Source organism: Theropithecus gelada, chromosome 10 (genome assembly GCF_003255815.1).
Source record: "Theropithecus gelada isolate Dixy chromosome 10, Tgel_1.0, whole genome shotgun sequence".
In the NCBI taxonomy this organism is placed as follows: Eukaryota; Metazoa; Chordata; class Mammalia; order Primates; family Cercopithecidae; genus Theropithecus; species Theropithecus gelada.
Window position 1 is genome coordinate 32,856,095 of NC_037678.1, and position 27,712 is coordinate 32,883,806.

General features: G+C 56.8%; 1 protein-coding gene and 1 pseudogene across 6 annotated transcripts in view; one reads left to right on the top strand and one right to left on the bottom strand.

The window, feature by feature from the left end:
- Positions 1 to 6,676, top strand: part of MED15 (mediator complex subunit 15) — an 86,729-nt gene extending 80,053 nt beyond the window's left edge. For 4 of the 6 annotated variants that reach the window (XM_025400727.1, XM_025400728.1, XM_025400732.1 and 1 more), the window contains 9 exons: positions 1,651 to 1,787; positions 1,880 to 2,007; positions 2,196 to 2,330; positions 2,410 to 2,473; positions 3,449 to 3,515; positions 3,946 to 4,106; positions 4,192 to 4,358; positions 4,814 to 4,912; positions 5,619 to 6,676. In XM_025400727.1, coding sequence (XP_025256512.1) covers positions 1,651 to 1,787; positions 1,880 to 2,007; positions 2,196 to 2,330; positions 2,410 to 2,473; positions 3,449 to 3,515; positions 3,946 to 4,106; positions 4,192 to 4,358; positions 4,814 to 4,912; positions 5,619 to 5,755 — 1,095 coding nt within the window. In that variant the 3' untranslated portion in view covers positions 5,756 to 6,676. The remainder of the gene's footprint in view (positions 1 to 1,650; positions 1,788 to 1,879; positions 2,008 to 2,195; positions 2,331 to 2,409; positions 2,474 to 3,448; positions 3,516 to 3,945; positions 4,107 to 4,191; positions 4,359 to 4,813; positions 4,913 to 5,618) is intronic. The other 2 variants (XM_025400729.1, XM_025400731.1) reach the window with 2 other exon arrangements.
- A 7,997-nt stretch (positions 6,677 to 14,673) lies between these two features.
- On the bottom strand, positions 14,674 to 27,593 carry LOC112632417 (annotated as a pseudogene).
- Between the last annotated feature and the right edge of the window lie 119 nt (positions 27,594 to 27,712).

A 27,712-nucleotide genomic window follows, 5' to 3' on the forward strand; every position in this document is an offset into this window, starting at 1 on the left:
TCCTCTCCCAGGCAGCAGTGTCTTGATCACAAAGCAGTGGTAACAGTCCATTCCATTCCAGTGGCTTTGGATAGGGACCTCTGACCCAGCCATGCTGGAAGTGCCCTGCTGTGGTCACACCCTGTGCCTTAGCCCCCTACCCCCTGGTCTCCCAGCACACATGGTTCAGGAGCGGCCTGCACCCAACATCCCTTGCAGCACTGTCAGGCACACCCCATGGAACAGGCAGGACAGAAAGAGCATTCTGCTCCAGGAGCTTGATCCAGGTGGTGCTGAAAGGGCAGTGCCACCCTGCCCTCTGCTGCCTGGTGGGGTGGTGAGGAGGGCAGCATTCTGTTTGTGGGCTCTGGGCCTGGTTCCCAATTTAAGGAGCTTAGAAAGCAGCAGTCCTGTCCCAGTACTCAGAGCACTGTGGTGGAGGTGCTTGGGGGGTTGTGTGAGCTGTGGCCCCAGACAGGTGATCATGGCCAGAGTGCCCCAGGAGAAGCACTGAGTTGGTCTACAGAAATGGACGGTCCAGGGGCCTGGCTCCTAGGCAGGCTGTGAGGGGATGCTCGGCATGCAGGGGGTTGACTAGGGTGTGGGAAATGCCACCGTGGGCCCATGGGGGCCTCTGAAGCTAGCAGGGCCTTCAGGGTTCCCCCAGTGTGACAAGGCAGACCTCTTTGCTGAGAGTCCCTCTAGGGGAGGCCATTCACCCGGGTCTGGCAGGCAGCTGTCCTCCCCATCAAAACTGCCATCTGTGCTCCACCCCAGGAAGGTGTGGGTGTTTCACACATGCTTGTCCCTGATGCCTGGGTGGTGTGGTTTCATCCCTAGAGTTTACGGATGAAGACAGTGGTGTCCCCTGTGCAGACAATGGGCTGATCGATCTTATTTGTATCGTGCCCAATAAGGCCTGGGGAGCAGAGCAGCAGCCTTGCTCTGCAGACACACAGGGCCTCAGAGGACTCAGGTGCACACCTGCATGGCAGAACCAGGCTCTGGGCCCAGGTGTCTTTGACACTGAGTAGCTCGCCTCTTCCAGGGGCACTGGTGTGGGCTGATACCAGTGCCACCATGGGTGTGTGTGTGGCTCCCTGGGCCACCTCACTCCAATTAAGCAGGTCCAGGTGGGACACAGCCTGGGATCAGCCCTGCAGCTGCATGTGTTAACCAAACAGATGGCCGCGGCCACCGGGATTGTCCTTGGTGCAGTCAGCCTGTGGGCTGCGGGGGCTTGTGGAAGCATGTGGGAAGACAGTCCCACTGGTCAGCAGAGCAAGGTCCTCACCAACCCACAAAGGAGCACGTCACAGGATAGGCAGGCGTGGCAGGGAAGGCCAGGCTAGTGCCAGCCGAGGGCATTACCTCCCAGACTGCCCTTTTCCTCACACATCTATGACACAGCCCTCAAAGCCTGTGTCTCTGTGGGCCCCTGGCCAAGGCGCAAGGGCTGCCCTGCGTGGCCCCCCTGCCAGTTCCTTGGTCACCTCATGCTGTGTGCCATGCTGGGGGATGTGCCTGTGTGTATGTCCTCTTGGCATTTGGATGAAGACACAGGTGTGTGGTGAGGCTGTGCGGGAGAACGGGCCTGTGTGTGAGGTGGGCAGGTGGTGTGGAGGTGGGCGGGCGTGTGGCAGTGCGCCAGCTGAGCCCCTCCACTTCCAGGTCAGCCAGAGCAGCCTCCCCATGCTGTCCTCGCCATCACCGGGCCAGCAGGTGCAGACCCCACAGTCGATGCCCCCTCCCCCGCAGCCGTCCCCGCAGCCTGGCCAGCCCGGCTCACAGCCCAACTCCAACGTCAGGTAGGCCTGGCCTGGGGTGTCCCTCCCCGCCTGGACCTCAAGGCTGGCCCTGCCTGGACCCCAGCTCACATGTTTCTCTCACTTGTCTGCAGCTCCGGCCCTGCCCCGTCCCCCAGTAGCTTCCTGCCCAGCCCTTCACCACAGCCCTCCCAGAGCCCAGTGACGGCACGGACCCCACAGAACTTCAGTGTCCCCTCACCTGGACCTTTAAACACACCTGGTAAGTTGGGCCTGGGGTCCATGGCCCCATCATGTGACCTGTACTCGGCCTGGTGGGTTGAGGTGCTGAGGTCACACCGCTCACCGTTATGAGGCCTCAGCTCATACTGGGTGTGCGAGCTCTGGGGCCCTCAGAGCTCACGCTCCCCGCCTGAGGGTCGAGTGGCCTCACCCACCTGTGTCCTGCAGTGAACCCCAGCTCTGTCATGAGCCCAGCCGGCTCCAGCCAGGCCGAGGAGCAGCAGTACCTGGACAAGCTGAAGCAGCTGTCCAAGTACATCGAGCCCCTGCGTCGCATGATCAACAAGATCGACAAGAACGAAGGTGGGCTGCGGCCGGAGCAGGGCCTGCACCCTGGGGACACTGCCGAGCTTGTGTCTTAGTGTCCTCTCTTCTGTCCCAGACAGAAAAAAGGACCTGAGTAAGATGAAGAGCCTTCTGGATATTCTGACAGACCCCTCGAAGCGGTGAGCTTTGCACACAGCCCACGGAGGGTCCACAGGGGCATGGATAGCCCAGCCATGGATGAGCACTTGGTGATGATGTGGATTTAGCAAAGGCACCGGGCAGCTCTTTGAGCCCTGGCCAGAGGCCTCCAAGGCTCCACTCTGGTGTGTGCTGAGGCTTCAAGCCCAGGCTTCATCTTGGCCGGTGCCCAGCCTTTGCCCTACTCCTGGCTGCTGCTGTGGCCCTCATGCTGGGCCATCACAGCCAGACCTCACCAGCCAGCAGCCAGGGGCCCAGCTTGCAGTGGCCTCACCATCAGCTGGCCTGATGGGCCTGAGCCTGACCTGGAGTTCGGCCCCTGACTTGCCTGTGACCATGGGCAGGCGACTGCGTCTCAGTTACCCATTTGTAGCTCATGTGTGCTGTCTTGAAAATGAAACAAGATGGCTCTGGTGAGAAGCAGGTGGAAGGCAGGGCCACTGGCCACGGTGCTGTGAGGATCAGTGCTCGGGCAGTGCCTCCAAACTGCATGGGCACTGGCATATACCTCCCTCTCACCTCAACTCAGGCTATTCCCCCCACCCCTGTCTAGAAGGGTCTCTCTGTTCTGCTTGTCTGGATAGAATGCCAGTCACTATTTGGTGGTCCTCCAGGCCTTCATGGGTTGATCCTTTGTTAGGGTTATAGGGATGAGCAGGGCAGGGACTGGCCTACATGAGAATGAGGCATTCCCAGCCTAATGAGGGGCCTGGCCACTGTCCCTTCTCTTGCCCCATCGCCTCACTCTGCCAACCAGGGACAAGCAACTCCTGGGTTTGAGGGCTGCCTGCCTTCAACTCTGGGTCTGGGAACAGCCGGTCAACTGGTAGGAACTCCTGCAGAGGAGGTTTCTGATGGCCAAGGCCCAGTGGCAGTGGTTGGGATCCCAGCCTGAGAGCTGCCATGTCTCCCACTCTTCCAGCACAGAGGTCAGCCCAAGTCCTCTCTCTCTGCAGGTGTCCCCTGAAGACATTGCAAAAGTGTGAGATCGCCCTGGAGAAACTCAAGAATGACATGGCGGTGGTGAGTGGGATGCCAGACACCCCTAGGGGAACCAGGGCTCCCCCAAGAGCTCCTGGGAGCACCGCTGGGATGGTCCTTCAAGGTCAGGGCATCTGGGTGGGGGCTGGGCCTGACCTTGGACCCTGCCCACGAGGCTTCCAGGCCAGGTCTGCTGTGCTGGATGGGAGCATGGGAGAAGTCACCCTCTGTCTATGGCCCCCATGGGTGCCTCCTCCACCCAGTTCAGAGGAGGCAGGGACTGTAGGAAAGACAGGCTGTAGGGGTGGGGGATTATTCCCAGAATCAGCCAACATTGTCTGCACAAGGGTGGAGGCTGTGAGAGAGGCCTCAGGAATCTGGCTGTGAGTGACAACGGGCCTGGGGTGTGAAAGCCCCCTAAATGGGGAACCCTCGGGTCCTGGGCTGCTGACCGTGCCCATCCTGCCTCCAGCCCACTCCCCCACCGCCCCCGGTGCCACCGACCAAACAGCAGTACCTATGCCAGCCGCTCCTGGACGCCGTCCTGGCCAACATCCGCTCACCTGTCTTCAACCATTCCCTGTACCGCACATTCGTTCCAGCCATGACCGCCATTCACGGCCCACCCATCACGTACGTCCAGCTGGGCTGGGCTTCGCGGAGGGCGGCCAGCCCTGGGCCGCGTGTGCCCGGTGTGGTCACCATGCCGCCTCCCCAGGGCCCCGGTGGTGTGCACCCGGAAGCGCAGGCTTGAGGATGATGAGCGGCAGAGCATCCCCAGTGTGCTCCAGGGCGAGGTGGCCAGGCTGGACCCCAAGTTCCTAGTAAACCTGGACCCTTCTCACTGCAGCAACAATGGCACTGTCCACCTGATCTGCAAGCTGGGTGAGTGTCCAGAGGGCTGGGGCTGGCATGGGAAAGCAGGCCCTGACTGCAGCCCCAGGACTCTGCTGTCTGAGCCAGAGGGCACAGCGCCCAGAACCCCCCCTGTATTCACGCCCCGCCAGGCTGTCTGCTCTATCCTCATACACACCAGGCCCCAGACAGCCTGATGATGCCTCAGTCCTCACTGCCAAAGCCCGCACACTCTCACCTCCCCAACACAGATGTGGCTCTGGGGCCCTAGGGAGGTGGTAGGCAGGACCTCTGGGCACCCATCGATGCAGGGCACTCCAGGCTTCATGTTTGGAAATCTGAGAGTCAGAGAGACCTCTTCCAGGCTTTGCCACAAGCCTCACCAGAACCTCCCAGGGTGTGAAGAGTCCTGTTCCAGAGCAGGGCTGTGAGGCAGGGCAGGCTGGGGCTTGTTCAGGTCACAGATACAGCCTTCTGTGTTGCAGATGACAAGGACCTCCCGAGTGTGCCACCGCTGGAGCTCAGTGTGCCCGCTGACTATCCTGCCCAAAGCCCGCTGTGGATCGACCGGCAGTGGCAGTACGGTAGGTAGACCCAGAGGAGCTGTCTGGGGACCCAGGGCAAGCAGGGGTCATTGTGGAAAACCAGGCTTCCACTGCAGCGGGGCAGCCGCTCTGCGCTCCTGCCCCTCTCCAGCTCAAGCCCCTCCCTCACCTCTTCTGGCTCCTCCTGCACAGACAGGAGCGGGTTGTCCAGTGGTCACCTGAGAGGAAAGGGTCTCTGCTCCCACTGTGTCCCTTCGCCCCTTCAACTTGTGTCAGGTCAACTGTCCAGGGTGGTTGTGTTCAGTGGGTGAGGGGTGAGTAAGCCCATGGCTCAAGGACAGACCCTGCTCTTCCTGGAGGCCACTAGCTTCCCAGAGGCCACTACCTTGGCGGGGCTGATGGGTCCCACCGGCAGCTTGAGCGCACAGGGCCCCATCTGGGTGATGTGGCTCCAGAGAGAACTACGGTGGCAGGGGGCAGTCTCCCTGAGCCCAGAGCTGGCACAGCAGAGCCGGGCTGGGTCCCCAAGGTTGTTAGAGGCAGAGCGCTAGATCCTGTTCAGATTCAGTTCTTCACTGACGATGAGGCTGTGGGAGGAGAACCTGAAGGCCGGGCACCATGCAGGACATCACCTCCTGGTGCTTCGGCTGGAGCCTGGGGCTGCCCCTTGCGGAGCACTGCCGGGTATGCCAGGAGCGAGCTCTGCACTGGCTGCCTTAGGTTCACACCTGCTATGTTGTTGCAGACGCCAACCCCTTCCTCCAGTCGGTGCACCGCTGCATGACCTCCAGGCTGCTGCAGCTCCCGGACAAGCACTCGGTCACCGCCTTGCTCAACACCTGGGCCCAGAGCGTCCACCAGGCCTGCCTCTCAGCCGCCTAGCCATAACTGCAGGGATGGCCCACAGCCTCATCGGGGCCAAGGACACATGCCTCCTGTCAGACACTTCTAGGTGTTGGCTTCCTTAGAGAGCCTGGGGTTAGGTTAGCTTTCCTGCTTTTATCTTCTGCCTTGGGGACCTGCCAAACGAAATCCCACACCTGTACAGAACTGGGATAGGCGCAGTGGAGCGGGCTGCTTGGGGGGCGTTGGCCAACTTCTTAGAGAAGGCCCTCCATGTGACTTCCTCCAAGGAGCCAGATGAGATCCTCGGGCTGCTCTCACCATGGCCTGTCCAGGGCCCAGGTCCATCTCAGCAGTGTGAGGGTGCACTCAGGGTGTTTAGAGCATCTTGTGTGTGCTAGACACACTGCTACTCGTTTCTATAGGAGAACACAGAGGACATAGGAAACCCTTAAAACACACATGGGATTCTCTGGTCACAGTTTTGGGTTCAGGCTACGCTGCTTTGGGCAGGTGCAGCACCCCCCAGGGAAGCCCCCAAGTCCAGGGCACAGGCTGCCTTTTGGAGGGAGTGCTGGCCCATGGGTGCTGCCGGCTTCCTGCCACCAGCTGGGCCTCAGCCCTCACGGCATTCCTGCTGAGCACTGTGGGGCACCCAGGGAGCAGGGACATCGGGGGTCCTGCTGCTGGCACCCCTGCACCACTGGCATGAGGGCCATGTCCCCACTGTGAAGGATGAAGAGCAAGGCCCTCGGGACCCGCATCCTCAGAGCACCACACACTGAGCCACCCAGAGAGAATGGGCTTGGCAGCAGGCCGGGGCCATGCGGGGAGCGCCTTCCTGTGTTGCCTGCCACTCTGGGCACTGGCCAGCAGCCCTCTGGTGAGAAGAGGTCCCCCCTTTTTATGTGCACTACCCCACCATCTGTGATTATAATAAATTTATTATTCCCGTGTTTGCCAGTTGTTCATCACTGTGTCCCCTTCTCCATGAATCTGGGCTCGCTGTCCTGTCAGGATGCTGTCAGCCTTGGGGCTGGCAGTGTCCAGTCTGGCCCTGGACACCCTGGACCTCAGCTCTCCTGGTCTGATACACCGTCCCATTCCTTGGCCTGGTTGATCCCCCAGCTTCCTGGCAAAGTTCCTGCTCCCTGAGGTAGAAAAGGGCTGAGATTCATGCCAAGGAAGGGGGGCCATGGTACTGGGAGGACTGTGCTGCCAGGTGAGGGTGGACACTAAGCTGGCCACCCCCAGACAATGGACGCAGCCGCAGGTGCAGCTGCTGCTGTGGTGGGAGGGGTGGCGCGGGCGTGGCACAGCACTCTGGAGATGGCCCTCCAGGAAGGAAGATGAGCTTGGCTGGACCCCCTGTCAGCGGTGTTTTGTCAGGGCAGGAGAAGATGGCATCTTGCCCCCAGGAGCATGCAGTCTGGGCAAGAGACCCAGGCTGATTTGTGTTTCGAAGGCAGCTCTGGCCCAGCCGGGGGACCAGGAAAGCCCTCCCACCTCCAGGGAGGGTGGGTGCAGCTCTGGCAACGCTTCTCTTCCAGGGCAGCTGCCAGGTCCCGGGATGAGCAAGACTTGGCTGCCCAGGCAGGTCCCTGCAGATAGCAGGGGCTGGACTAGGGACCAGGGGCCGGGAAGGGATGCCTGATAGTGAGGATCCAAGCACATGACTTGGAAAGAAACAAGCTTTATTTTTAGTCTTCAGCAGGTAAGGTTTTACTTCATCATGTGCTTTTGTGTAAATGCCAAATACCGAAATAATAGCTAGAAAACAAACTAGCTGTTGTTTTGTCAGTTTGGAGATCAAATACTTTATCTATCTTGAGTCATTTATCTTGGAATTTAGCCAGGCTTAAAAGTAGAATTACCAGGAAATGCTATAGAGAGCCAGAATCCACTTGGAGGTTGGTGGGCCTGGCAGTGGAAAGCTGTGGGTGCAGATGCGGGTATCTCAAAGGCCCTGAGCGGTGCAGGTGCTTGGTCCACATTGCCTGAAGCCTCTTCTGCTGAGAGACAAAGGTGTTCTTCAGGATTGGCTTCAATGCAGGCAAGATGACAAGTGCTACCACAGCCAAGGGGCTCAGAAGCAGCTGGGGGTGAGTAGAGGGACTGTCACCTTGAGCATCCTCAGGAGTGGTGTGTGCTGGGAGTCGGGCCTGTGTGGCCCTCACCAGGGCCCAGTGAGGCCAGGGCCTGCTCTGCTTCTGTGCTCCCTCCCTCCCTTCCCCACTCCTTCCCTGGCGCGCAGGCAGAAAAAGAGACCGAGGCAAGTTTCAGAGCAGGAGTGGAAGTTTATTTTTAAAAGTTTTAGAACAGGAAAGAAAGGAAAGTATTCTTGGAAGAGACCTAAGCAGCATATAAAGGTCAAGTGCGGTGTTTAACCTTGATCCTAGCACTTTATAGACTGGCCCATTTCCCATCATTCTTTCCCTAGGGTGGGCTGCTTACATGCACAGTGCCCTCCTTGCCCTTGGGAGGTGAGCGTACGCAGTATGTTTAGGAAACTGTACGTATGCCTATTTGAGGCTTTCTTCCTTTTTCTGGTGGGGTGCCCCCAGAAAGTCATACTCTGCCATTTTGTCTCTTAATACACATGGCCAGGAAATTGCTTCTCCCTTGTGCCTGCATTCAATTAACACTTTAGTGAAACAGGTGTGACCCATCAGGAACTGGCCTCTCCCTGGTGCCAGGTGCCAATTTATAACTCTCATTATTTATTTATTTATTTTTTAGAAGGAGTCTCACTGTCACCCAGGCTAGAGAGCAGTGGCGTGACCTTGGCTCACTGTAACCTCTGCCTCCCAGGTTCAAGTGATTCTCCTGCCTCAGCCTTCTGAGTAGCTGGGATTAGAGGCATGCACCACCACGCCTGGCTAATTTTTGTATTTTTAGTAGAGATGAGGTTTCACCATGTTGGCCAGGCTAGTCTAGAACTCCTGATGTCAAGTGACCTACCCACCTTGACCTCACAAAGTGCTGGGATTACAGGCATGAGACACCATGCTCGGTCCTGGCTCTTTGTTGTTAATTGTTTTTTGAGACAGTGTCTCACTCTGTAGCCCAGGCTGGAGTGCAGTAGTGCGATCACTACTCACTGCAGCCTTAACCTTCTGGGCTCAAGTGATCCTCCTGCCTCAATCTCCTAAGTAGCTGGGACCACAGGCATGCACCATCCTACCCAGCATTTTTTTTTTTTTTTTTTTTTTTTTGAGATGGAGTCTTGCTCTGTCACCCAGGCTGAAGTGCAGTGGTGTGATCTCACCTCACTGCAAGCTCCGCCTCCCGGGTTCACGCCATTCTCCTGCCTCAGCCTCCAGAGCAGCTGGGACCACAGGCACCCGCCACCACGCCAGGCTAATTTTTTGTATTTTTAGTAGAGATGGGGTTTCACCATGCTAGCCAGGATGGTCTCAATCTGACCTCATGATCCACCCCGCTCAGCCTCCCAAAATGCTGGGATTACAGGCGTGAGCCACTGTGCCCCACCGCTAATTTTTTATTTTTTATTGTTTGTAGAGACGGGGGCTCCCTATGTTGCCTAGGCTTTTTTGTTTGTTTGTTTAAACAGAGACAGGGTCTTGCTATGTTGTCCAGGCTGGTCTTGAACTCCTGGCTTCAAGCAGTCCTCCCATCTTGGTCTCCCAAAGTGCTAGGATTACAGGCATGAACCACCAGGCCCAGTCTCCATTGTGAATTTTTTTTTTTCGAGACCGAGTTTTGCTCTTGTTGCCCAGGCTGGAATGCAATGGTGCAATTTTGGCTCACCACAACCTCTGCCTCCCAGGTTCAAGCGATTCTCATGCCTCAGCCTCCTGAGTAGCTGGGATTACAGGCGTGCGCCACCACACCCAGCTAATTTTTTTTATTTTTAGTAGAGATGGGGTTTCACCGTGCTAACCAGGATGGTCTTGATCTCCTGACCTCATGATCCACCCGCCTCGGCCTCCCAAAGTGCTGGGATTACAGGCGTGAGCCACCATGCCCAGCTTACCTTTTGAATCTTTTTTTTTTTTTTTTTTTGAGGAGTCTCACTCTGTCGCCTAGGCTGGAGTGCAGTGGCATGATCTCGGCTCACTGCAAGCTCCGCCTCCCAGGTTCACGCCATTCTCTTGCCTCAGCTTCCCAAGGAGCTGGGACTACAGACGCCCGCCACCACGCCCGGCTTATTTTTTGTATTTTTTAGTAGAGACGGAGTTTCACTGTGTTAGCCAGGATGGTCTCGATCTCCTGACCTCGTGATCCGCCCGCCTCGGCCTCCCAAAGTGCTGGAATTAACAGGCATGAGCCACCACGCCCAGCTTACCATTTTGAATCTTAAGAGGAGAAAGTCTGGTTCTCTGGAAGGCCTGGGTAGCTTTTCTCCTGAGCATCTTGAGAAAAAAGTGCTCTGAGCACTCCTTGGGAAGTCCGAGTCAGCACATGCAGCCAGGTGGGTGCTCCCTGGCTGCTCTCCCAGAGGTCAGCATAGCTGGAGGTAGCTGGAGGGAGGAGGCTGCAGATGCGTTGAAGTCAGGAAGACCCAACAGTGGAGAGAGAAGTTGCTGGTGACACCCTTGGCTTGACGCTGTGCTCCCCTGGGCTGGGCTGGGTTCAAAAGGCCTCCACCCTCCGAAGTGCCAGCTGTGGCTGAAAAGCATTTGCTCCTCCTCTTCCTCTCACTTTTTTGCATTCTTCTGACCTCTTAAGTGCATACAAAGATTCACATGGATATTAAAGTCTATGGTGATTTTCATAGCTGGAATACTCGTTGGGAGAAAGTAGGAATTGCTTTTTTTTTTTTTTTTTTGAGACAGGTCTCTCACTCTGTTGCCCGGGCTGGAGTGCAGTGATGCAATCTTGGCTCACTGCAGCCTCCATCTCCCATGCTCAAGTGATCCTCCCACCTCAGCCTTCTGAGTAGCTGGGACCACAGGTGTGAGCCTCCATGGCTTGGCTAATTTTTTGTATTTTTTAGTAGAGATGGGGTTTCGCCATGTTGCCCAGGCTGGTCTCAAACTCCTGAGCTCAGGCGATCCAGCTGCCTCGGCCTCCCAAAGTTCTGGGATTACAGGCGTGAGCCACTGTGCCTGGCCAAAAGTAGAAATTCTTGATTGGGAAACAATTTGATTTCTTTTGGCCCCTTCTCACTTGAGAAAATTGTGCTGAGGATTCTGGTTTGAGAGTGAAGGGAAGCTAGCTTAATTTTTATTTTTATTTTTTATTTATTTATTTTTTTGAGACGGAGTCTCTCTCTGTCGCCCAGGCTGGAGTGCAGTGGCCCGATCTCAGCTCACTGCAAGCTCCGCCTCCCGGGTTCACGCCATTCTCCGGCCTCAGCCTCCCGAGTAGCTGGGACTACAGGTGCCCGCCACCGCGCCCAGCTAATTTTTTGTATTTCTTAATAGAGACGGGGTTTCACCGTGTTAGCCAGGATGGTCTCGATCTCCTGACCTCGTGATCCGCCCGTCTCGGCCTCCCAAAGTGCTGGGATTACAGGCTTGAGCCACCGCGCCCGGCCGCTAGCTTAATTTTTAAAGTGAAGGCTACATGAGTCCTCTCTCCAGTGTGGTGGCTCACACCTGTAAACCCAGCGCTTTGGGATAAAGAAGCTGGCAGATCACTTGAGCCCAGGAGTTTAAGACCAGCCTGGCAACGTAGTGAGACCCTATCTCTACAAAAAAAATTTAAAAATTAGCAGAGTGTGGTGGTGTGTGCCTGTAGTCCTGGCTACTTGGGATGCTGAGGTGGGAGGATTGCTTGAGCCCAGAAGTTGGAGGCTGCAGTGAGCCATGATGGTGCATTGCACTCCAGCCTGGGCAACATAGCGAGAACTTGTCTCAGAAAAATACAAAGAGTCCTCTCTCATTTATGTTGGAAATGTCAGGGTTATTGGCCATTTAGGGGATCTACCTTGCTCTTGGATGTCCAAGAGGAAAGGTATCGATTTCTCCTGATTGCACAGGGCCTCTTCTGGTGGGTCACCTGCACGAGGTGACCAGAATCTGAGTCACCTCGGGTCATGCGGGTGCTGGTACATCCTAGAGACAGGATGTGTTGGTCATGGAAGAGAGTGGGCCACAAATGGGTTCCAGGGGAACAGCGTTGTCTGGTGCGAGGAGTGGGGTGTGGAGGTGCAGGGGGCAAGGGTGGTGTCCGGAGAGCCTGAAGCTGTGCTGCCAGAGGCTCCAGGCCAGGAGGTCTGAGAAGCATCTGGATTTGGCCTGTTCACAGCAGGGGAGTGTGGCCTAGTGGCAAAAAGTTGAGGGCATCCTAGGAGTTGAGGAGGTGGCAGCGGTTAGAATAAATCACTCTGGAGGTGTCCAGGGGTGGAGCGACAAGAACGTGCAAGAAATTCCTTCAGCCTGGCCTCCTCAGGACCCCGGCCACCAGCCTCCCTCCTAGATGTCCCCAGAGCTTCCTCCTCCTTGTGCCCCAGAACTGGTTCCTGAATTGCTCCAACCCCAGGCCTCCCCTGGAAGTACCCCCCAGTGCCTCCCGGCTGGGACCCCTAACTGCATTTTGCTTCTGCTCTTGTGCCAGTAGTCCCCCGTTCTCTCCAGCGTCCGGTGCTCTCATGCCAGTAGTCCTCCTTTCTCTTCAGTGTCTGGGCCCCAACTACCAAGACCCTGCCTCCTCACTCAGCTTTGCTGTGCTTAGTTCTCTACTCAGTAGGTTGTGTCTGCCTCCACTCCTGGCCAGACACTGCCCTGGGGCTGAGTGCACAGTCCCCAGCCACTCGCGAGATCCTCAGAGCTTCTGGAAGCCATAGACACGGTAGCATATGCTTCAGGTTGTCAGGTTTTTTTTTTTTTTTTTGGAGACAGAGTCTTGCTCTGTCACCCAGGCTGAAGTGCAGTGACATGATCATGGCTCACTGCAGCCTTGACCTTCTGGGCCCAGGTGATCCTCCCACCCCACCTCAAGTAGCTGGGACCACATGTATGAGCCACCACCACACCTAACTTCTTGAATCTTTTTTTTTTTTTTTTTTTGAGACAGAGTCTCACTCTGTCGCCCAGGCTGAAGTGCAGTGGCACGATCTTGGCTCACTGCAACCTCCGGCTCCCAGGTTCAAGCGATTCTCCTGCCTCAACCTCCCGAGTAGCTGGGATTACAGGTAGGTGGCACCACACCCAGTTAATTTTTATGTCTTTAGTAGAGACGAAGTTTCACCATGTTGGCCAGGCTGATCTCGAACTCCTGACCTCAGGTGATCTGCCCATCTTGGCCTCCCAAAGTGCTGGGATTATAGGTGTGAGCCACACGCCCAGCCAACTTTTTGAATCTTTTGTAGGGATGGGGTCTTGCTATATTGCCCAGGCTGGGCTTAAACTTCTTGGCTCAAGTGATCCTCCCTGCCTTGGTTTCCCAAAGTTCTGGGATTACAGGCCAATCTACTCAATGTTGATATTAAGTAGAAGGCAAAATTCACATGGCTCAGGCCCAGCAGGCTCAGGCTGGGTGTGGTGCCATCTACCTGTAATCCCAGCTACTCAGGAGGCTGAGTCAGAAGAATCGCTTGAACCCAGGAGCCGGAGGTTGCAGTGAGCCAAGATCATGCCACTGCACTCCAGCCTGAGCGACAGAGACTCTGTCTCAAAAAAAAAAAAAAAGAAAAAGAAAAAAAAAAGATTCAAGCAGGCCCTCAACCTTTCTGTCACAGGCACTTCAGTGTTAACATGCACCTTGGTTTTGCTGCTGCCATGTCTACTGTGCTCCTGGGCAAGGAAAGCAAAGGAAACCAGAGGGCCAGGCCCATGGACACTGGGGTGAGGGGCCAACTTGGGTGAGGGTGCCCAGCAGCTGTTTCTGCAGCCCCTGCGTGTTCAGGGACCCTATGTGGGTGAACCGCCTGGATACTGAGCCTAGGCGGTGGAAAACTCAAAAACAAGGGCAGTTTATTCAGATCCCTGGTGGAGTTACAAACTTAGTTTGGTTTTTGGTCACAGGCCCTAAAATGCCATTATTCTGAGTTTACATAAAAATACAAAGCACTGGCCGGGCGCAGTGGCTCACACTTTGGGAAGCTGAGGTGGGTGGCTCACATGAGGTCAGGAGTTTGAGACCAGCCTGACCAACATGGTGAAACCCCACCTGTACCAAAAATACAAAAATTAGCCGGGCATGGTGGCACATGCCTGTAATCCCAGCTACTCGGGAGGCTGAGGCAGGAGAATTGCTTGAACCTGGGAGGAGGAGCTTGCAGTGAGCCGAGATCGCGCCACTGCACTCCAGCCTGGGTGACAGAGCGAGACTCCGTCTCAAAAAACAAAACAAAACAAAAACCAAAATACAAATTACAACATTTAAATTTGAAAATCATTAAAAAGAACCCCACATCAAAAACAAAGGCTTGGTTTGAAAATCACCACTGAGGCCGGGTGCGGTGGCTCATGCCTGTAATCCCAGCACTTTGGGAGGCTGAAGCAGGCGGATCATGAGGTTAGGAGATCGAAACCATTCTGGCTAACATGGGGAAAACCCATCTCTACTAAAAATATAAAAAATTAGTCGGGCATGGTGGCACGAGCCTGTAGTCCCAGTTACTTAGGATGCTGAGGCAGGAGAATCGCTTGAACCTGGGAGGTGGAGGTTGCAGTGAGCCGAGATGGTGCCGCTGCACTCCAGACTGGGTGACAGAGCAAGACTCCGTCTCAAAAAAAAAAAAGAAAAAATCACCACTGAGATGCTGTTCTCCCTGGTGTGTCGTCTGTGGGGTGAATGAAGGTGTGAGAGATCCCATGGTGGCTTCTGTCAGTCAGTCTGTAGTTGTCATTATTTTGAATACTTAAGTACATCATCAAACGGTTGCTGTGTCTTTGAGCACTTGATTTTATTGAAGCTACCTTCCCTCCCTTCTCAGTCCCGTTTCCCCCAGATGCCTCCACGACTGCAGAAATCCCCCTGCTCCCAACCAGGAGCCCAAAGATAACCGTGTTCCCACCTGGAGTGGCCTCCCACGTCCAATGCCATCAGGGCTGGTGCAGCTTCCCCAGCTTGGTCAGCAGCGTCCTGGCTGAGGAGTAGAGGACATAGCCCAGAGTAAACAGCAGTGCACAGGTGAGGGGCCCGACGCAGAACAGAGAAGCCACGAAGAAAGCCAGCAGCAGCCAGGGCAGTGTCAGGTAGCTGCCCAGAAAGCACAGGCTGAGCCTGGGGCCGCTGGCCAGCGTGGGCTCTGTGAGGCGGTAGCGACAGAAGCTGCCAAGGGAGTCATCTCAGGAACACAGAGCCGCCATCTGGTCTGCAAACTGAAGCGCAGACAGTGGCACGGGGGTATGGGGTGGTGGCACCACAGGCCTTAGGTGCACCCCACCCCCATAGGCCACCCTGGGACTGCACCCCAGGCAGGAGCACCCAGAACCCTCTCTGAAGAGGCCAGGCCGGCCCTCCTGCCCACTCACTCTGTTTGATGGCAGATGACAGCCGGAAGGGTGCTCAAACCAAGCTGGTAATCTCATAGCCCCAGAGGGGCAGCAGCTCCGGGTCCCCCCGATACTCAATTTCAAACCTTTGCAGCCTGTTGATCTAGAAACCCAGGTCGTAGGGTTGGGTCAGAAAACATGGCCCTGACCAGGCGCGGTGGCTCACGCCTAAAATCCCAGCACTTTAGGAGGCCCAGACAGGTGAATCACGAGGTCTAGAGTTAGAGACCAGCCTGATGAATATGATGAAACCCTGTCTCTGTTAAAAATACAAAAATTGGCCAGGTGCCGTGGCTCACACCTGTAATCTCAGCACTTTGTGAGGCCAAGGAAGGTGGATCACGGGGTCAGGAGATGGGAGACCATCCTGGCTAACACGGTGAAATGCTGTCTCTACTAAAAAATACAAAAAATTGGGCCGGGCGCGGTGGCTCAAGCCTGTAATCCCAGCACTTTGGGAGGCCGAGACGGGCGGATCACGAGGTCAGGAGATCCGAGACCATCCTGGCTAACACAGTGAAACCCCGTCTCTACTAAAAAATACAAAAAACTAGCCGGGTGAGGTGGCGGGCGCCTGTAGTCCCAGCTACTCAGGAGGCTGAGGCAGGAGAATGGCGGGAACCCGGGAGGCGGAGCTTGCAGTGAGCTGAAATCCGGCCACTGCACTCCAGCCTGGGCGACGGAGCGAGACTCCACCACAGCACTCCAGCCTGGGCAATGGAGCGAGACTCCGTCTCAAAAAAAAAAAAAAAAAGCCAGGCACAGTGGCATGCGCCTATAATCCCAGCTACTTACTCAAGAGGCTGAGGTGGGAAAATCGCTTGAACCCGGGAAGCGGAGGTTGCAGTGAGCTGAGATCTTGCCACTGCACTCCAGCCTGGGCGACAGAGGGAGACTTTGTTTCAAAAAAAAGAAAGAAAAGAAAACATGGCCCCTGCACACAATTCAGAAGAGCCAAGCCATCTCTGCTCACAGCAGAGGAGGGAGCTGGGGACAGGTCACGGCCCAGCCCATGCAACTCTGGGACTTGGGCCTCTCACCTGGTACTGGCCCAGGGACGTAGGGATGAGTCCATCCTCACCTGCAATGCAGTCGGAGCTGCTGCTTTCCATTCTCATCCTGGATGGTGTCCAAGGCAAGTGTGAACTGCGTGAGCTGCGCTTCACTGAGCTGCCAGAGAGAGAGAAGCGCCTCTGTCCTCAGTGTCAAGGTGAAGGAAGGGACCAGTCTTCACCCCACCAGCTTCTAACGGTGGCGACGAGGGCACCCAGACTCGGGGTGTGGACCTGCCTCCCACAACACTGGGTTCATCTGCATGGGGCCTGGGACAGGTGCATGGCAGACCACAGGCTAAGGGGGAGTGGACCCTTCGGGGAAGGGGACCCTAATGGCCGTGGGGTAGGCCCCATTGCTCATACCTGGAATATCTGGCACAGATACTCCAGGGCCTCCTCCAGGCACTCGTCTGTCTTCCGGACGCTGTCCTGCCCCATCTCGTCCAGGTCATTGGCTGAAGAGGAGCCATTGGTGTCCGTGGGGCCAAAGCCCGGCCACAATAGGAAGGAGCAGCCGGCCGCACTCTCCACACACGGGTCTGAGATGGACTTGGCCATGTGCTTGGCCTGCGTGATGAGCTGAGTGAGGTGCAGGACCTGCAAGGGAGGCAAGAGCAGGTCACTGGCAGGAGAGGCCTGTGCTGCCACCAAGGCAGGCTGACTGGGGGCCCTAAGATGGATGCACAGCCAGATCACTGAGTGACGGGAGGAGCAGCTTCTGCTGGAGGACTTTTAAAGACTAAAGGATGATCTTCTAAATGCGAAATTTCCCAACACTGCCTTCGTTATCAGAAACAAATCAGACTTTACTGAAACAGGGGAAGGAGAAGTGCGTCAACTCTACGCCCAACCTCCCTCCTTTCAGCCAGAACACAGCACTTCCCTGCCTCTGCTCAGCCCCGTGGCTCCAGGGGCCCTGTGGATGGGCACCACCAACCCACTCACCAGGGTGTGGGCCTCAGGCCTGAACATCAGGGTGTACTTGCAGTCCTGGCCCTCCAGGCTGTAGACGTGGCTCTTCACCTTGAAGGAGGTATCAGTGACCACTGGTGGCCACGATGACAGGAAGCCGCTGGCGAATGTGCAGGCTGTGAAGAGTCGGTGCTGGCAGTGGGGGATGACGAGCTCTGGCTCCAGAACAGCTGCTCAAACTGGAAGGCAGGAGACAAACCTAGCGCCCACTTCCGGAGGCACAGAGTACCTGGTTACTGCCCACAGGTTTTCAGGATGCCTCCGAGGTATCTGGGGAGCCATGACCCAGGGGTGTCCTCCTGAGGCCCTGCCTGGCAGTGTCTCCCATTTAGTAGGTGGCTGACATAGGGAGGGCAAATGAGGGAGCTGGTGCTCACAGAGCCCCCAGCAGTATCTACAGGAGGGCAAACACCCGGAGGAGCGACAGAAGCCAATGTCCAACCCAGCCAAGACACACGCACACCAGAGACCAAGACAGCCTCCCAAGGCTGCTGCCACGAGTTGCCAGGGAGAAATTGTGGTGCCATGGGGCCGCAGCTTGGTCTGTGCAACCCCCTCTGTGGGTATACCTGCTGTCCTCCACCCAGTGCCTGGTGCCTGCCAGCCGGTCCCAGCCTTAACTGCGCAGATGTGTCCCAGGAGTCTCCACAGCAACCTTTGCCAAGGCCCACTCTGGACACGTGGGTCCCTCTTGAAGAGGTGTCACCCACCAGCTAAGGGCCTGGCTCTGGTCTGGCTGGGTCGGGGTCTGCCAGGCTGGCCTGGGCCGAGGACTTACCGTTCTGGATCATCTTGGCTAGGTTGGGCTGGGCAAACACTCTGGCCATTCAGAACACCATGAGCACGTGCTTGGGGCTGACCAGGTCTGTGTGGAGCACGTGGTTCAGGAAGCCCACGAACAGCTTGGTGTACATCAGCAGGTTCTCCTGGACAAAGGGCACCCTGGGGACCGAGGTGGCAGGTTGGGGCCAGCCTTCCCACTGGAGGTGGAGGTGGGGGCTGCGCCCGCCCATGCCCCTAATACCCCTGCTTGTTCCCAGGCTTTCAGACTCTCCCTGGCCAAGGTGACAAAGTGTCACGGATGACAGCTCAAAGGACTGTTGGCAGGCAGGGAGGGCAGGACACAGGCAGGTGAGACCCAGGCCCTCTGAGGATGCTGAATCCTTAGCAGGGCTGAGGCCCCTTTCCAAGAGGACTGAAGCCACCATGGCAGAGGCTGGCCCAGAGCCTGAGGGGGCTGAGGGAGGATCCCCCAGAGGGTCCAAAGGGGAAGGCCTCGGGCAAGGAAGGGGGAGGTCAGTGGCTATGCCAGGTGCCACGGACGCCTGGGAGGTCTGCTGTGAGGATGAAGCAGGAGATGAGGGGAAGACAGCCACTGGTTTGCTCTGTGCTGGTAAGGAAGGGTCAAGGCACAGTTTGCAGATCACTATGAAAATCTGTCTGGGCCAGAAGGGAGAGGGGACAGGTCATCCACTGCTTCCATGAGAAACCCATTCTAGGACCTGGCAAAGTTGAGCCTAGGAAGGGCTGGTCTGTGTGCCACTCAGCAGGGGCTGGGAGAGAAGCCCAGGAGGCCGCCAGAGCCAGGGCCAGGCTGACCCCAGCATAGGCCGCTGTCCTGGCCTCCACCCACTGGAGCAACATCTGCCCAGGGGAGCCAGTGGCATGGCTGTGAGGAGAGGGGGCCAGGGCTTACCGTTTCTCAGGCACACCAGGGCTGGGAGTCGCTGCTGGGAGCCTGCTTGTCAGCCGCACATCGCCACGGCTGCAGGTAGCTCAGCCACACCTCCAGGACCTGTCGGGGAGGTGTGTGCTGAAGGCCCAGTGGCTGGGGCCAAATCCTCCCGTGGTCTGGAGGCCAGGTCCCCAGGCGGCAGCTACACTGACTCTTCCCACATCCCCCAGAGGGCGCAGGAGAGACACACACAGCCCTGTGAGGTTTGGCGCTCTCACTGTCGCTTCAGAAGCCAGGGTCGTGGGCGGGCTTTTCCCAGCCCACAGGACCCAGTGCTCCCTGGTTGTGTAAGAGTAGAAACCCGTTTGACACCAGACAGATGGCACGGGGCAGGGCTTTGCTGTACCTGAGGGTTGGCTTTAGAAACTGAAACAGAAAGAACAATGTGACCTCCAAGGCCCCTCCTCTCCAAGGTCTCTGTGACAACATTTGTTCTCCTCCTTCATCCACCCCAGGGGACCTCCCTCACTGGGGCACACAGAGGACTCAAGCCCGCATGAGATGGAGCTGACACTCCTAGCTCCGAACAATGGGACCAGGGGCCAGTGGCCAAAGCAATGCTGCAGAACAGGTAGAGTTTCTGCTGGATGAACCTCGGGACAGCGGCCTGCAGGGGAGGGGAGGGTCACCACTGCTTGCACAGTAAGGTGGCCCTGCCTGGGGCTCCCATTAGCAAGGGTTGGCTCTGCCAGGGGAGAGCACTGGGCACCTCTGAGAGGTAAGAGCTTGTTTCAGCCCCATTTTTCAGAGGAAGAAACCAAGGTTAGGGAACATCCCAAGGACACACCCAGCATGCAGGCGGCCAAGCCATTGCATCCCCTGCACACACCTTACCTCAGCCCCACACAAAACAGCCCACTCTGCCAGCCCCAGTGGGCCTGGGAGTCAGGACCACCCCAGCCCTTCTCCTGACAGGGGTGGGGAGAAGCAAGTGACGGCAGCGTGATGGGGCCTCTTTGGCCAGTCTGGAGAGAGAGGCTCTGGGAGCCAGAGACCAGCCGGCAGCCCCACCAGGCTAGCTGAGAAGGCACCTGTGTCAACCTCCAGAGGCCTCACAGTGAGCAGGGAAGGATTCCCCTCACCCTGCCCCCCATGCCCTGGGGAGAGGTCGCTGTGGGCAACACCAGAGTGGGGGAAAGAGGACGAGACACTGAACGCCTCCAGGGGGCTGCTGGTATGGGAGTGGCCAAAAGGTGAGGTCTGCTCTGGCTTCAGGCTGTTGGCAAAGGTGTGCAGGTGCTTCAGTGGCAGGCGCACCACCATTATGTGCTCCTTGGTGGGCATGAACGATTCCTCGGTGGAGGAGGAGGGGTCAGGGCCTGGGAAGGGCTGCAGCACGTGGCCTCCAGGTCTGACCACATCCTGCCCTGGGGCAGTTGATCTGCCTGCACACAGGAGGCACGAGCCAGGCAAAGAGTGGGGCCACCACTGTGCCTGGCACCCAGCGGATGTGCCTTGCACTGCTTGGTCTGAACTGCGGCCAGCTTGTGGTAGGGAAGTGCTTGGCCCAGCGCCCGCACAGCCCACCTGAAGAGGACTCGCTGAGACAGACACATCTGCTTCTGCATCGCTGCATACCCGCAGTGGGTGGCACAGGGCCATGGCCCGCCACGTTGTGCCCTTGGCCATTGCTGCCTATCTTGATCCTCAGGGCAGGAGGAGGTGGGTGTCACCCCCAAGCTCTGGGTCCAGGGTCTCCCAGGTAAGATGGCTGAGGCCAGGAATTCGAGATTAGCTTGGGCAACATAGCTATGGAGGCCCTGTCTCTACAAAACTTAGAAAGTTAGCTGGGCATGGTGATGTGTGCCTGTAGTTCTAATTACTCAAGAGGCTAGGGTGGGAGGATCACTTGAGCCCAGGAGTTCTTGGCACAGTGAGCTAGGATCGTGCCACTGCACTCTAGCCTGGGTGACAGAGTAGTACCTTCGCTTTCCTCCCCAATTCCTTCCAACTGCTCCTCATTCTGGACACAGCCAGGTAAGGGCTCAGCCCAGGAGAATCCCTGGATATCAATTCCTCTGTTGCCCACAGACTTGTGGTCAGGAAAACCCCAAGACAAGAGCACAGTCAAGCTAACAGGCCAAGCTTTTGATTTACAATGTACAAGCAGGATCCTGGAGACCTACACCCGTGAGGAAAGCCTTTTTGCTGGCCATGGGCTTTCTCTGGTTGCTCAGCATTGGGAGGGCAGGTGGGAGCATCAAGAGTGGATGAGGACAGGGGAACAGGGGCACTGAGTCCGAGTGGACATGCTCACCTCTCCATGCTTACCTCCAGCCCTTTGGGCCTCAACCCATCTGTGATGCTGAGGCTGGTGCAGGGCCCGGCCTCTGGGTATATCCTGGGATGCTGCAGACCCCGCATGGACCACTGCTGACATCATTGCCCACTGAAGTCTCCCCGTCAGGAAAATGTCCCCACAGGTCCAGGTGACACACCCCACAGATCAGTGATTGAGGCTGAGAATGGAGCTATAGGGTGGGAGGTATTTTCTTCTTCTTCTTTTTTTTTTTTTTTTTTTTTTTTGAGACAGAGTCTCACTCTGTCACCCAGGCTGGAGTGCAACAGCATGATGTCGGTTCACTGCAACCTCTGCCTCCTGGGCTCAAGGGATCCTCCCACTTCAGCCTCCCGAGTAGCTGAGACCACAGGCACACACCACCACACCCAGCTAATTTTTCTTTTCTTTTCTTTTTTTGTAGAGGCAGGGGTCTCGCCATGTTTCCCAGGCTGGTCTCAAACTCCTGAGCTCAAGCAGTCTGCATGCCTTGGCCTCCCAAAGTTCTGGGATTACAGGTTTGAGCCACTGTGCCCGGCTATTTTCTTCTATCTAGCTGTATCTTTAAGTCTTTGGGCAATGAATTTGCATTGCTTTGGAAGGAAGGAGAAAACCAGTCCCTATACTACCTGACTAGAAGGGCACCAGCGGGTGGGAAGTCAGACCAGCGTCCTTCTCCTCCAGTCTCACCCCGGCCCTCCCTCCCATCCTGGCCTGGGATCCTGAGCCATGACATGCTCCCTCAACTCACGGGAGGGGACGGCATCCACATGGGAACTGGGAACCTGCCTTCCCTGCGGGTGCACTTACCCAGCCTCACCTGGTCCTTCCAGAGGGTCTGGAGGGGCTGGTGTCGGGCCCTGTCCCTGGCAGTCACATGAAAGCCTCAGGCTATTTTCCCACAGGTTTGCGGAGCCACAGATTTCCCTCAGCTCTGCACCCCTCCTGGGCCACAGTCCCACGTGGAGTCCCTGGCCACAGTCGTACCTGCTTGCTTCTTAAAGATGTGTCCCCAAAGCCCCACATTTCCCACTGGGCCCAGCCTCACAACACCTCAGCTCACCCCTCCAGGACCTCCCTGGTCACCCCTACTGCCATGGGGGTTACTAGATGCTTCCTGGACACTGCCCTCCCTCCCTGACCCAAGTCTTCTCCAGTGGCTTCCGCAGAACAGGGATGCCACCACATGCTGTGGTTGCCACTCATCCCACCGGCACTCAGGCCCCCCATGTTTATCCATCCTGTGCTCAAATTCCCATTCAATCACGTGTGCTCCTTCGCAGGGTGAACGGGGAAGGCCCCTGGCTGTGGGCACAGCTCATCCCCCGGGTTCTCACAGACTCGCTAACTCTGTCATCTCCGAAATCCCCCATGGGCCTGAACTCTGCTTCACTGACCTCAAATCCATCCATACACTTGTCATTTGTGCCTAGGCAGACCACGACCTCTATGAGGTCGCTACCTATTCTCATCCCCCTCTGGAGGTGTCTACGAGTGGCCGAGGCTCCCTAGGTGAAGGCGGGGCCCAGGCCGGGCCGTCAAGGACTGACAGCCTCTGTGGGCTATAGGGCCAAGCTCCAGGTCCTCGCCAACCCCCTGCCTCACACACAGAGTCTCACAGAACCTCCAGCGTGGGTGACAGTTCTGAACAGGGCAGCACCCACATTACTGTAAGTCCCAGGCCTCTGTGTCTTCAGCTCCTTCCTGAGCACCAGGCCCTGCAGAGTGGGGGTGAACTGGGCCACTGCAGAGGCCTCACGACTCCAGCTCTTCAAACCAGGGCCAAGCAAGGAGTCTCAACACCAGAGACCTTGGGACTCCTCCACTGGTGGGGAGCTGGCCAGTCCGGGCCACGTGCCTTGTTCTGCCACACAGCTACACCCCACCCCCACAAACCAGGCCAGTCTGCAAAGCCAAGGGCCAGGCCAGGCTGGAGGCTGATCTCTGCCTCCCGCAACACAGGGGCTTCGCTCTGCCTGAAAGTAGCTTCTGTCACCCGCAGCTGGGCCCAGCCAGCCCCTTGCTTTGCCAGGCACGGACACGCACTCTGGGCAGGGGAAGGGAATCAAGGAGCGCAGCATGTACTTGGTAGGTGTGGAGGGCCTGGAGGCTGGGCTGCAGGGGGCTGTGGTGGGCGCTGGAGACAGAGTCGGTAGTGCAGAACCTCCACCTGAGACGGTGAACAGAGAGAAGCCGGAAGAGGCAGAAGAGGAAAGCATGAGAGGACAGGGTGGGGAAGGGGAAACATGGGACCGGACATAGGAGGGGGAAGTGGAGAAAGAAAGCAATGAGAACGAGCCCAGAAGTGAGGAGAAAAACGACAACAAAAGCGTGGTCAGTGACCATCCAAACAATTGCAGTCCCAGCAGCCGCGGCCAGCGCAGCACCCTCCTCGGCAGCCAGGCCAGGGCTGTGGCGGCACTCTCCTCAGCCTTGGAGGCTGGGGGTGGATAGACCCTCCAGCTCACCGGGGTGGCCTCTCAGTGTCGCTGAGGCCTAAAGGCCTCACTAGCTCATTGGAAGGGCCCAACTCACCGCCCTTCCAGATAGGACCCGCTCTCCCCAGTGACTCTGAGGCCACACTGTGTGTGCCATGTGCACACCACAGCCCTTCAAGTGCTCAGGGTCTTCTCTGGGACATGCTGTCAGCCACCAAGGCCTCAAGATCCCAAGGCCCAGAAAAGAAACTGTCAGAGCATGTTCCAGGAGAGGGACTCTGCCCAGAGAAGACACATATGTAATTGACTGGATTTCCCTGGGTTGTTTTGAGAAATTTATCAAATTTGCATATGACATGATCAATTCCTATGTGTCTAAAACCCAAGCAATGTCCCCTCCCTGAGTGGATCTCTCTGAGAGCTGAGGATGACGACAGGTCCCCAAGGGTAGCACAGACAGGAGCACAGGCTCAGGCCCCCAGGTCCTGCCCTCCGCACCCCCAAGTCTGGAGATCAGCCGAGGTGGTGTGTGCATCAGCTCTGACTCTAGGAGGCAGCCTCTCCTAATGCACCAGGAACTCCCACCCTCCAGATATGGAGGGCTCCCCAAAGGCAGGAGCCCCCGAGGACCTGGCCACAGCCACACAGACTCAGAGGCAGCAGGAAACAAGCTAAGCTGGCCCCCAGCCAGGACCCTCCAATCTACCGCCCTGCAGCGCTGCAGCGTCCGAAGCACCCCCTCAGCCCAGCACAGCCAGAGCTGGCCTGGCGCATATCCTGCCTCATGAGCGCCATGCCTCCTGCCCAAGCAGCACGGCCACTGGGCTCCACACAGGAGAGATCAGGACACACCTGCTAGATGCCACAGCACGCAGAGCAGAGCGGGAAGGAGCAGGGCAGGAAGGTGTCGCCTTCACAGCCTTCCTCTATGCCAGACCTGGGGCTCAGGCAGGAATCAGACACAGTTCTCCAGTGTGTCTCTGTCCTCGCTTAAAGGAGCACAGTGGCCTGTGGGGCCGTCGGCCATCTTTACGGCCCACAGGGCCACCAGGGAGCAAGCACGCACCTTGGATTCAACTAGTGAGTGCAGGGCAACCCCGGGAGCCTCACTTCCTGCATCTGGAAATAAGGGCTAGCAGGGACGGGCAGGGATTTCTGTATGGCAGGTGCAGCATAGGCCTGGGCAAGCGGCAAGGGGCCTTGGGGGACACAGACCTCCACAGCTGCCTTTCTCTGACTCCTACCCACTCAGTTTTCTCACATTTTGTTTTTTGCCTCAACTGGAAGAGGCAAAAAGTGGAGCGTCTCTGGGCACTTCGTCCCACCACTGCAAGTCATTCTGAGCAGGGCTCACCCGACCCAAGGTCTGGCCAAGAGGAAGTGAACATTGGGAAGAAGGGAAAGGCACCTCCTGCCCTCTGCAGGGACAACCCCCTGCCAGTTCCCTTGGCCCGTGAGGACACAGAATCCTCACAGGCAACAGCCCAGAAGAGCCTTCCTGCCTGGCCCTTGAAAGTAGGTGTATTTCCACTTACTCAGTAGGCAGAACCAGCAGACAAGAAGGTGACACAGTGCAGCGGCCCCTGCCCCTGCCAGGTCAAGCAACATGCAAGAGCACTGAGCAAGCGCCCTAGAGCCCCAGGGAGAAGCGGGGCCCTGGGAACAAACCAGGCCCCCAGGCACCAGCCAGGCACACGCAGCAAGTCTGCTCTGGAAGCAGGAAGGGCACTGCAGGCTCTGTGACTCAGGAGGCCCAAGATGGGGTCCCCAGCTTTTCCTCGTTCTCCTTCCAGGTGATGCCGAGGGTGAGGATTTGGGGGAACCTATGCTCTGAGAGATCCTTCACATGGCAAAGCATGGGGCCACAGAACTGGCTGCAGAGACTGTGGCAGAGGCAGGCCCACACCTCTTCCCCAGAACCAAAGAAAAAGTGACAGGAGGCTCTTCTGTAGTTTAACTCCATCACCCACAGGTCCTTCATTCTGGAGAAAGCCCTCAAGAATTTTGTCAGCAACAAAGCCAAAGTCTCCCAAGCACACTGATGCACAGACGCCATGGGCACCAGACTACAGGTTGTGTGCCTAGGGCACACTGCCCAGAGAGGGAGCGGGGAGAGGCGAGGCGGAGGGGGAGGAAGCAGGCCAGGCTGCGTGTAGGAGGGCGCCAGGCCCCCACACACCATGAGTACAGCTGCTTGCTCATGCTCTGGAGGAGGTGGGGGAGTGGGGGACGGACAGGAGGCTAACTATGGTGCCACTATGCTGGGCATGGGTCTGCCCTGGGCCATCACTTCATGGGAAAACACAAAGGCACTGCTGATGGTGAAGGAGACACCACCATTGTTTAATTGTTCACTGTCTTTTTTTTATTAAAAGAGATGGGGGAGCTGGGCACGGTGGCTCACACCTGTAATCCCAGCACTTTGGGAGGCTGAGGCAGGTGCATCATGAAGTCAGAAGTTCAAGACCAGCCTGGCCAAGATGGAGAAGCCCAACTCTACTAAAAATACAAAAATTAGCCAGGCACGGTGGCAGGTACCTGTAATCCTAGCTACTCGGGAGGCTGAGGCAGCAGAATCGCTTGAACCTGGGGGATAGAGGTTGCAGTGAGCCGAGATCACATCATTGCACTCCAGCCTGGGCGACAGAACGAGACTCTGTTTAAAAAAAGAGAGAGAGAGACAGGGTCTCACTACGTTGGCGAGGCTGGTCTCAAACTCCTGGCCTCAAGCAATCTTTCCCACCTCGGCCTCCCACAGTGCTAGGATTATAGGAGTGAGTTCCCACACCTCGTCCGGTTCAGATTCAGTTTTGCAAGATTCTGGAGATTGGATGCACAACAACGTGAATGTATTTAACACTACTGACTGTACACTTGGCAATGGTTAAGACAGTACATTTTATGTTATGTATATTTTACAATTAAAATTTTTTTCTTAATTAAAAAAACAAGCAGCATTAATGCTTTGGTCCAGGAAACAGCAGAACCTTCCAGTTCTGTCCTGTAAGCCTGTGTCATGGTCTCCTGTCCTCTTCATGGCCAGCACATCCCACTGTCCACACAGCCAAGAGCTGTCTGGGTATCATGGTCCCCTCTGTGAACGGGGCAATGGTTCCTACCATTCTAGCACCTGAGGCTGCTGTGAAATGGTTTGGAGGCTTCAAAAAGCACGGCACCCCACATACTAGGAGTTATGTCTGAGGTCGGAGACAGAATCCTGTCTTATCTACATACCAGGCGTCAACAGCGAGGCTGTGGCTACCAGATCAGTCCTAGGATCCAGTATCAGAAGCAGCACCTGCCAGATCTCTCCAAGGTGTGCTCAGAAGACACAGCCAGGACTCAGGGAGCGAGCCAGCCCACACCATTGTGAGAGGCTGGAGCCTCCTGGGAAAACAAAAGATTCTGTCACCTACTATTTGGATCCCCTGAATCAACAGAAGGCCTGTGGAGGCTGCACAAACCCCTCACCATTCCATGTCACAAAAGTGCTACTGGGGCAGTGCTGAATATCCACATGATGGTAATCATAGGAAACATCTCCAACACCACGAGAGAGGGACACCGAGAGACTCTGCCATGATCATATCACCATAAGCAAAATGAAACAACTCCGACGGATGGGGGGTCCTGGGATGAAAAACACCATCCATGGCATGTAAGTTAGGTGGGTAGGCAGATTTATTTTCATGTTTTCTAAATGTCATTGCAGAAAAATACCAACAATTTAGAATCAGCCCCAGGCTGAGGGGCCACCTCTGGGACTCTGCCCCACATGGTGGAAGGTGGCTGAATAGTTTCTTTTGAAACAGAAGCTGAGACCAGCTCAGCTCTCACCTGGAGCAGAGTTTCTGACCTCCAGGCCTCCTGGGAGGCAGGGTCTGCACTCACAGATGTCTGATGAGAGACGTGTGGCTTCAGGAGGCTACTGTGTGGAGGCTGTAGGAAGCAAAGGACATGGCTGGTGTCCTGAGGGAGATACGGAAACAGGCCCAAGTTAGGGGCTCCCACTGGCCAAGCCAGGGGCAGTCTGGACATCAAAATCAATGACAGCAGGGACGTATCACAACTTGTTCAATTGCACAATGTGCAAACTTCACCGCCGCCC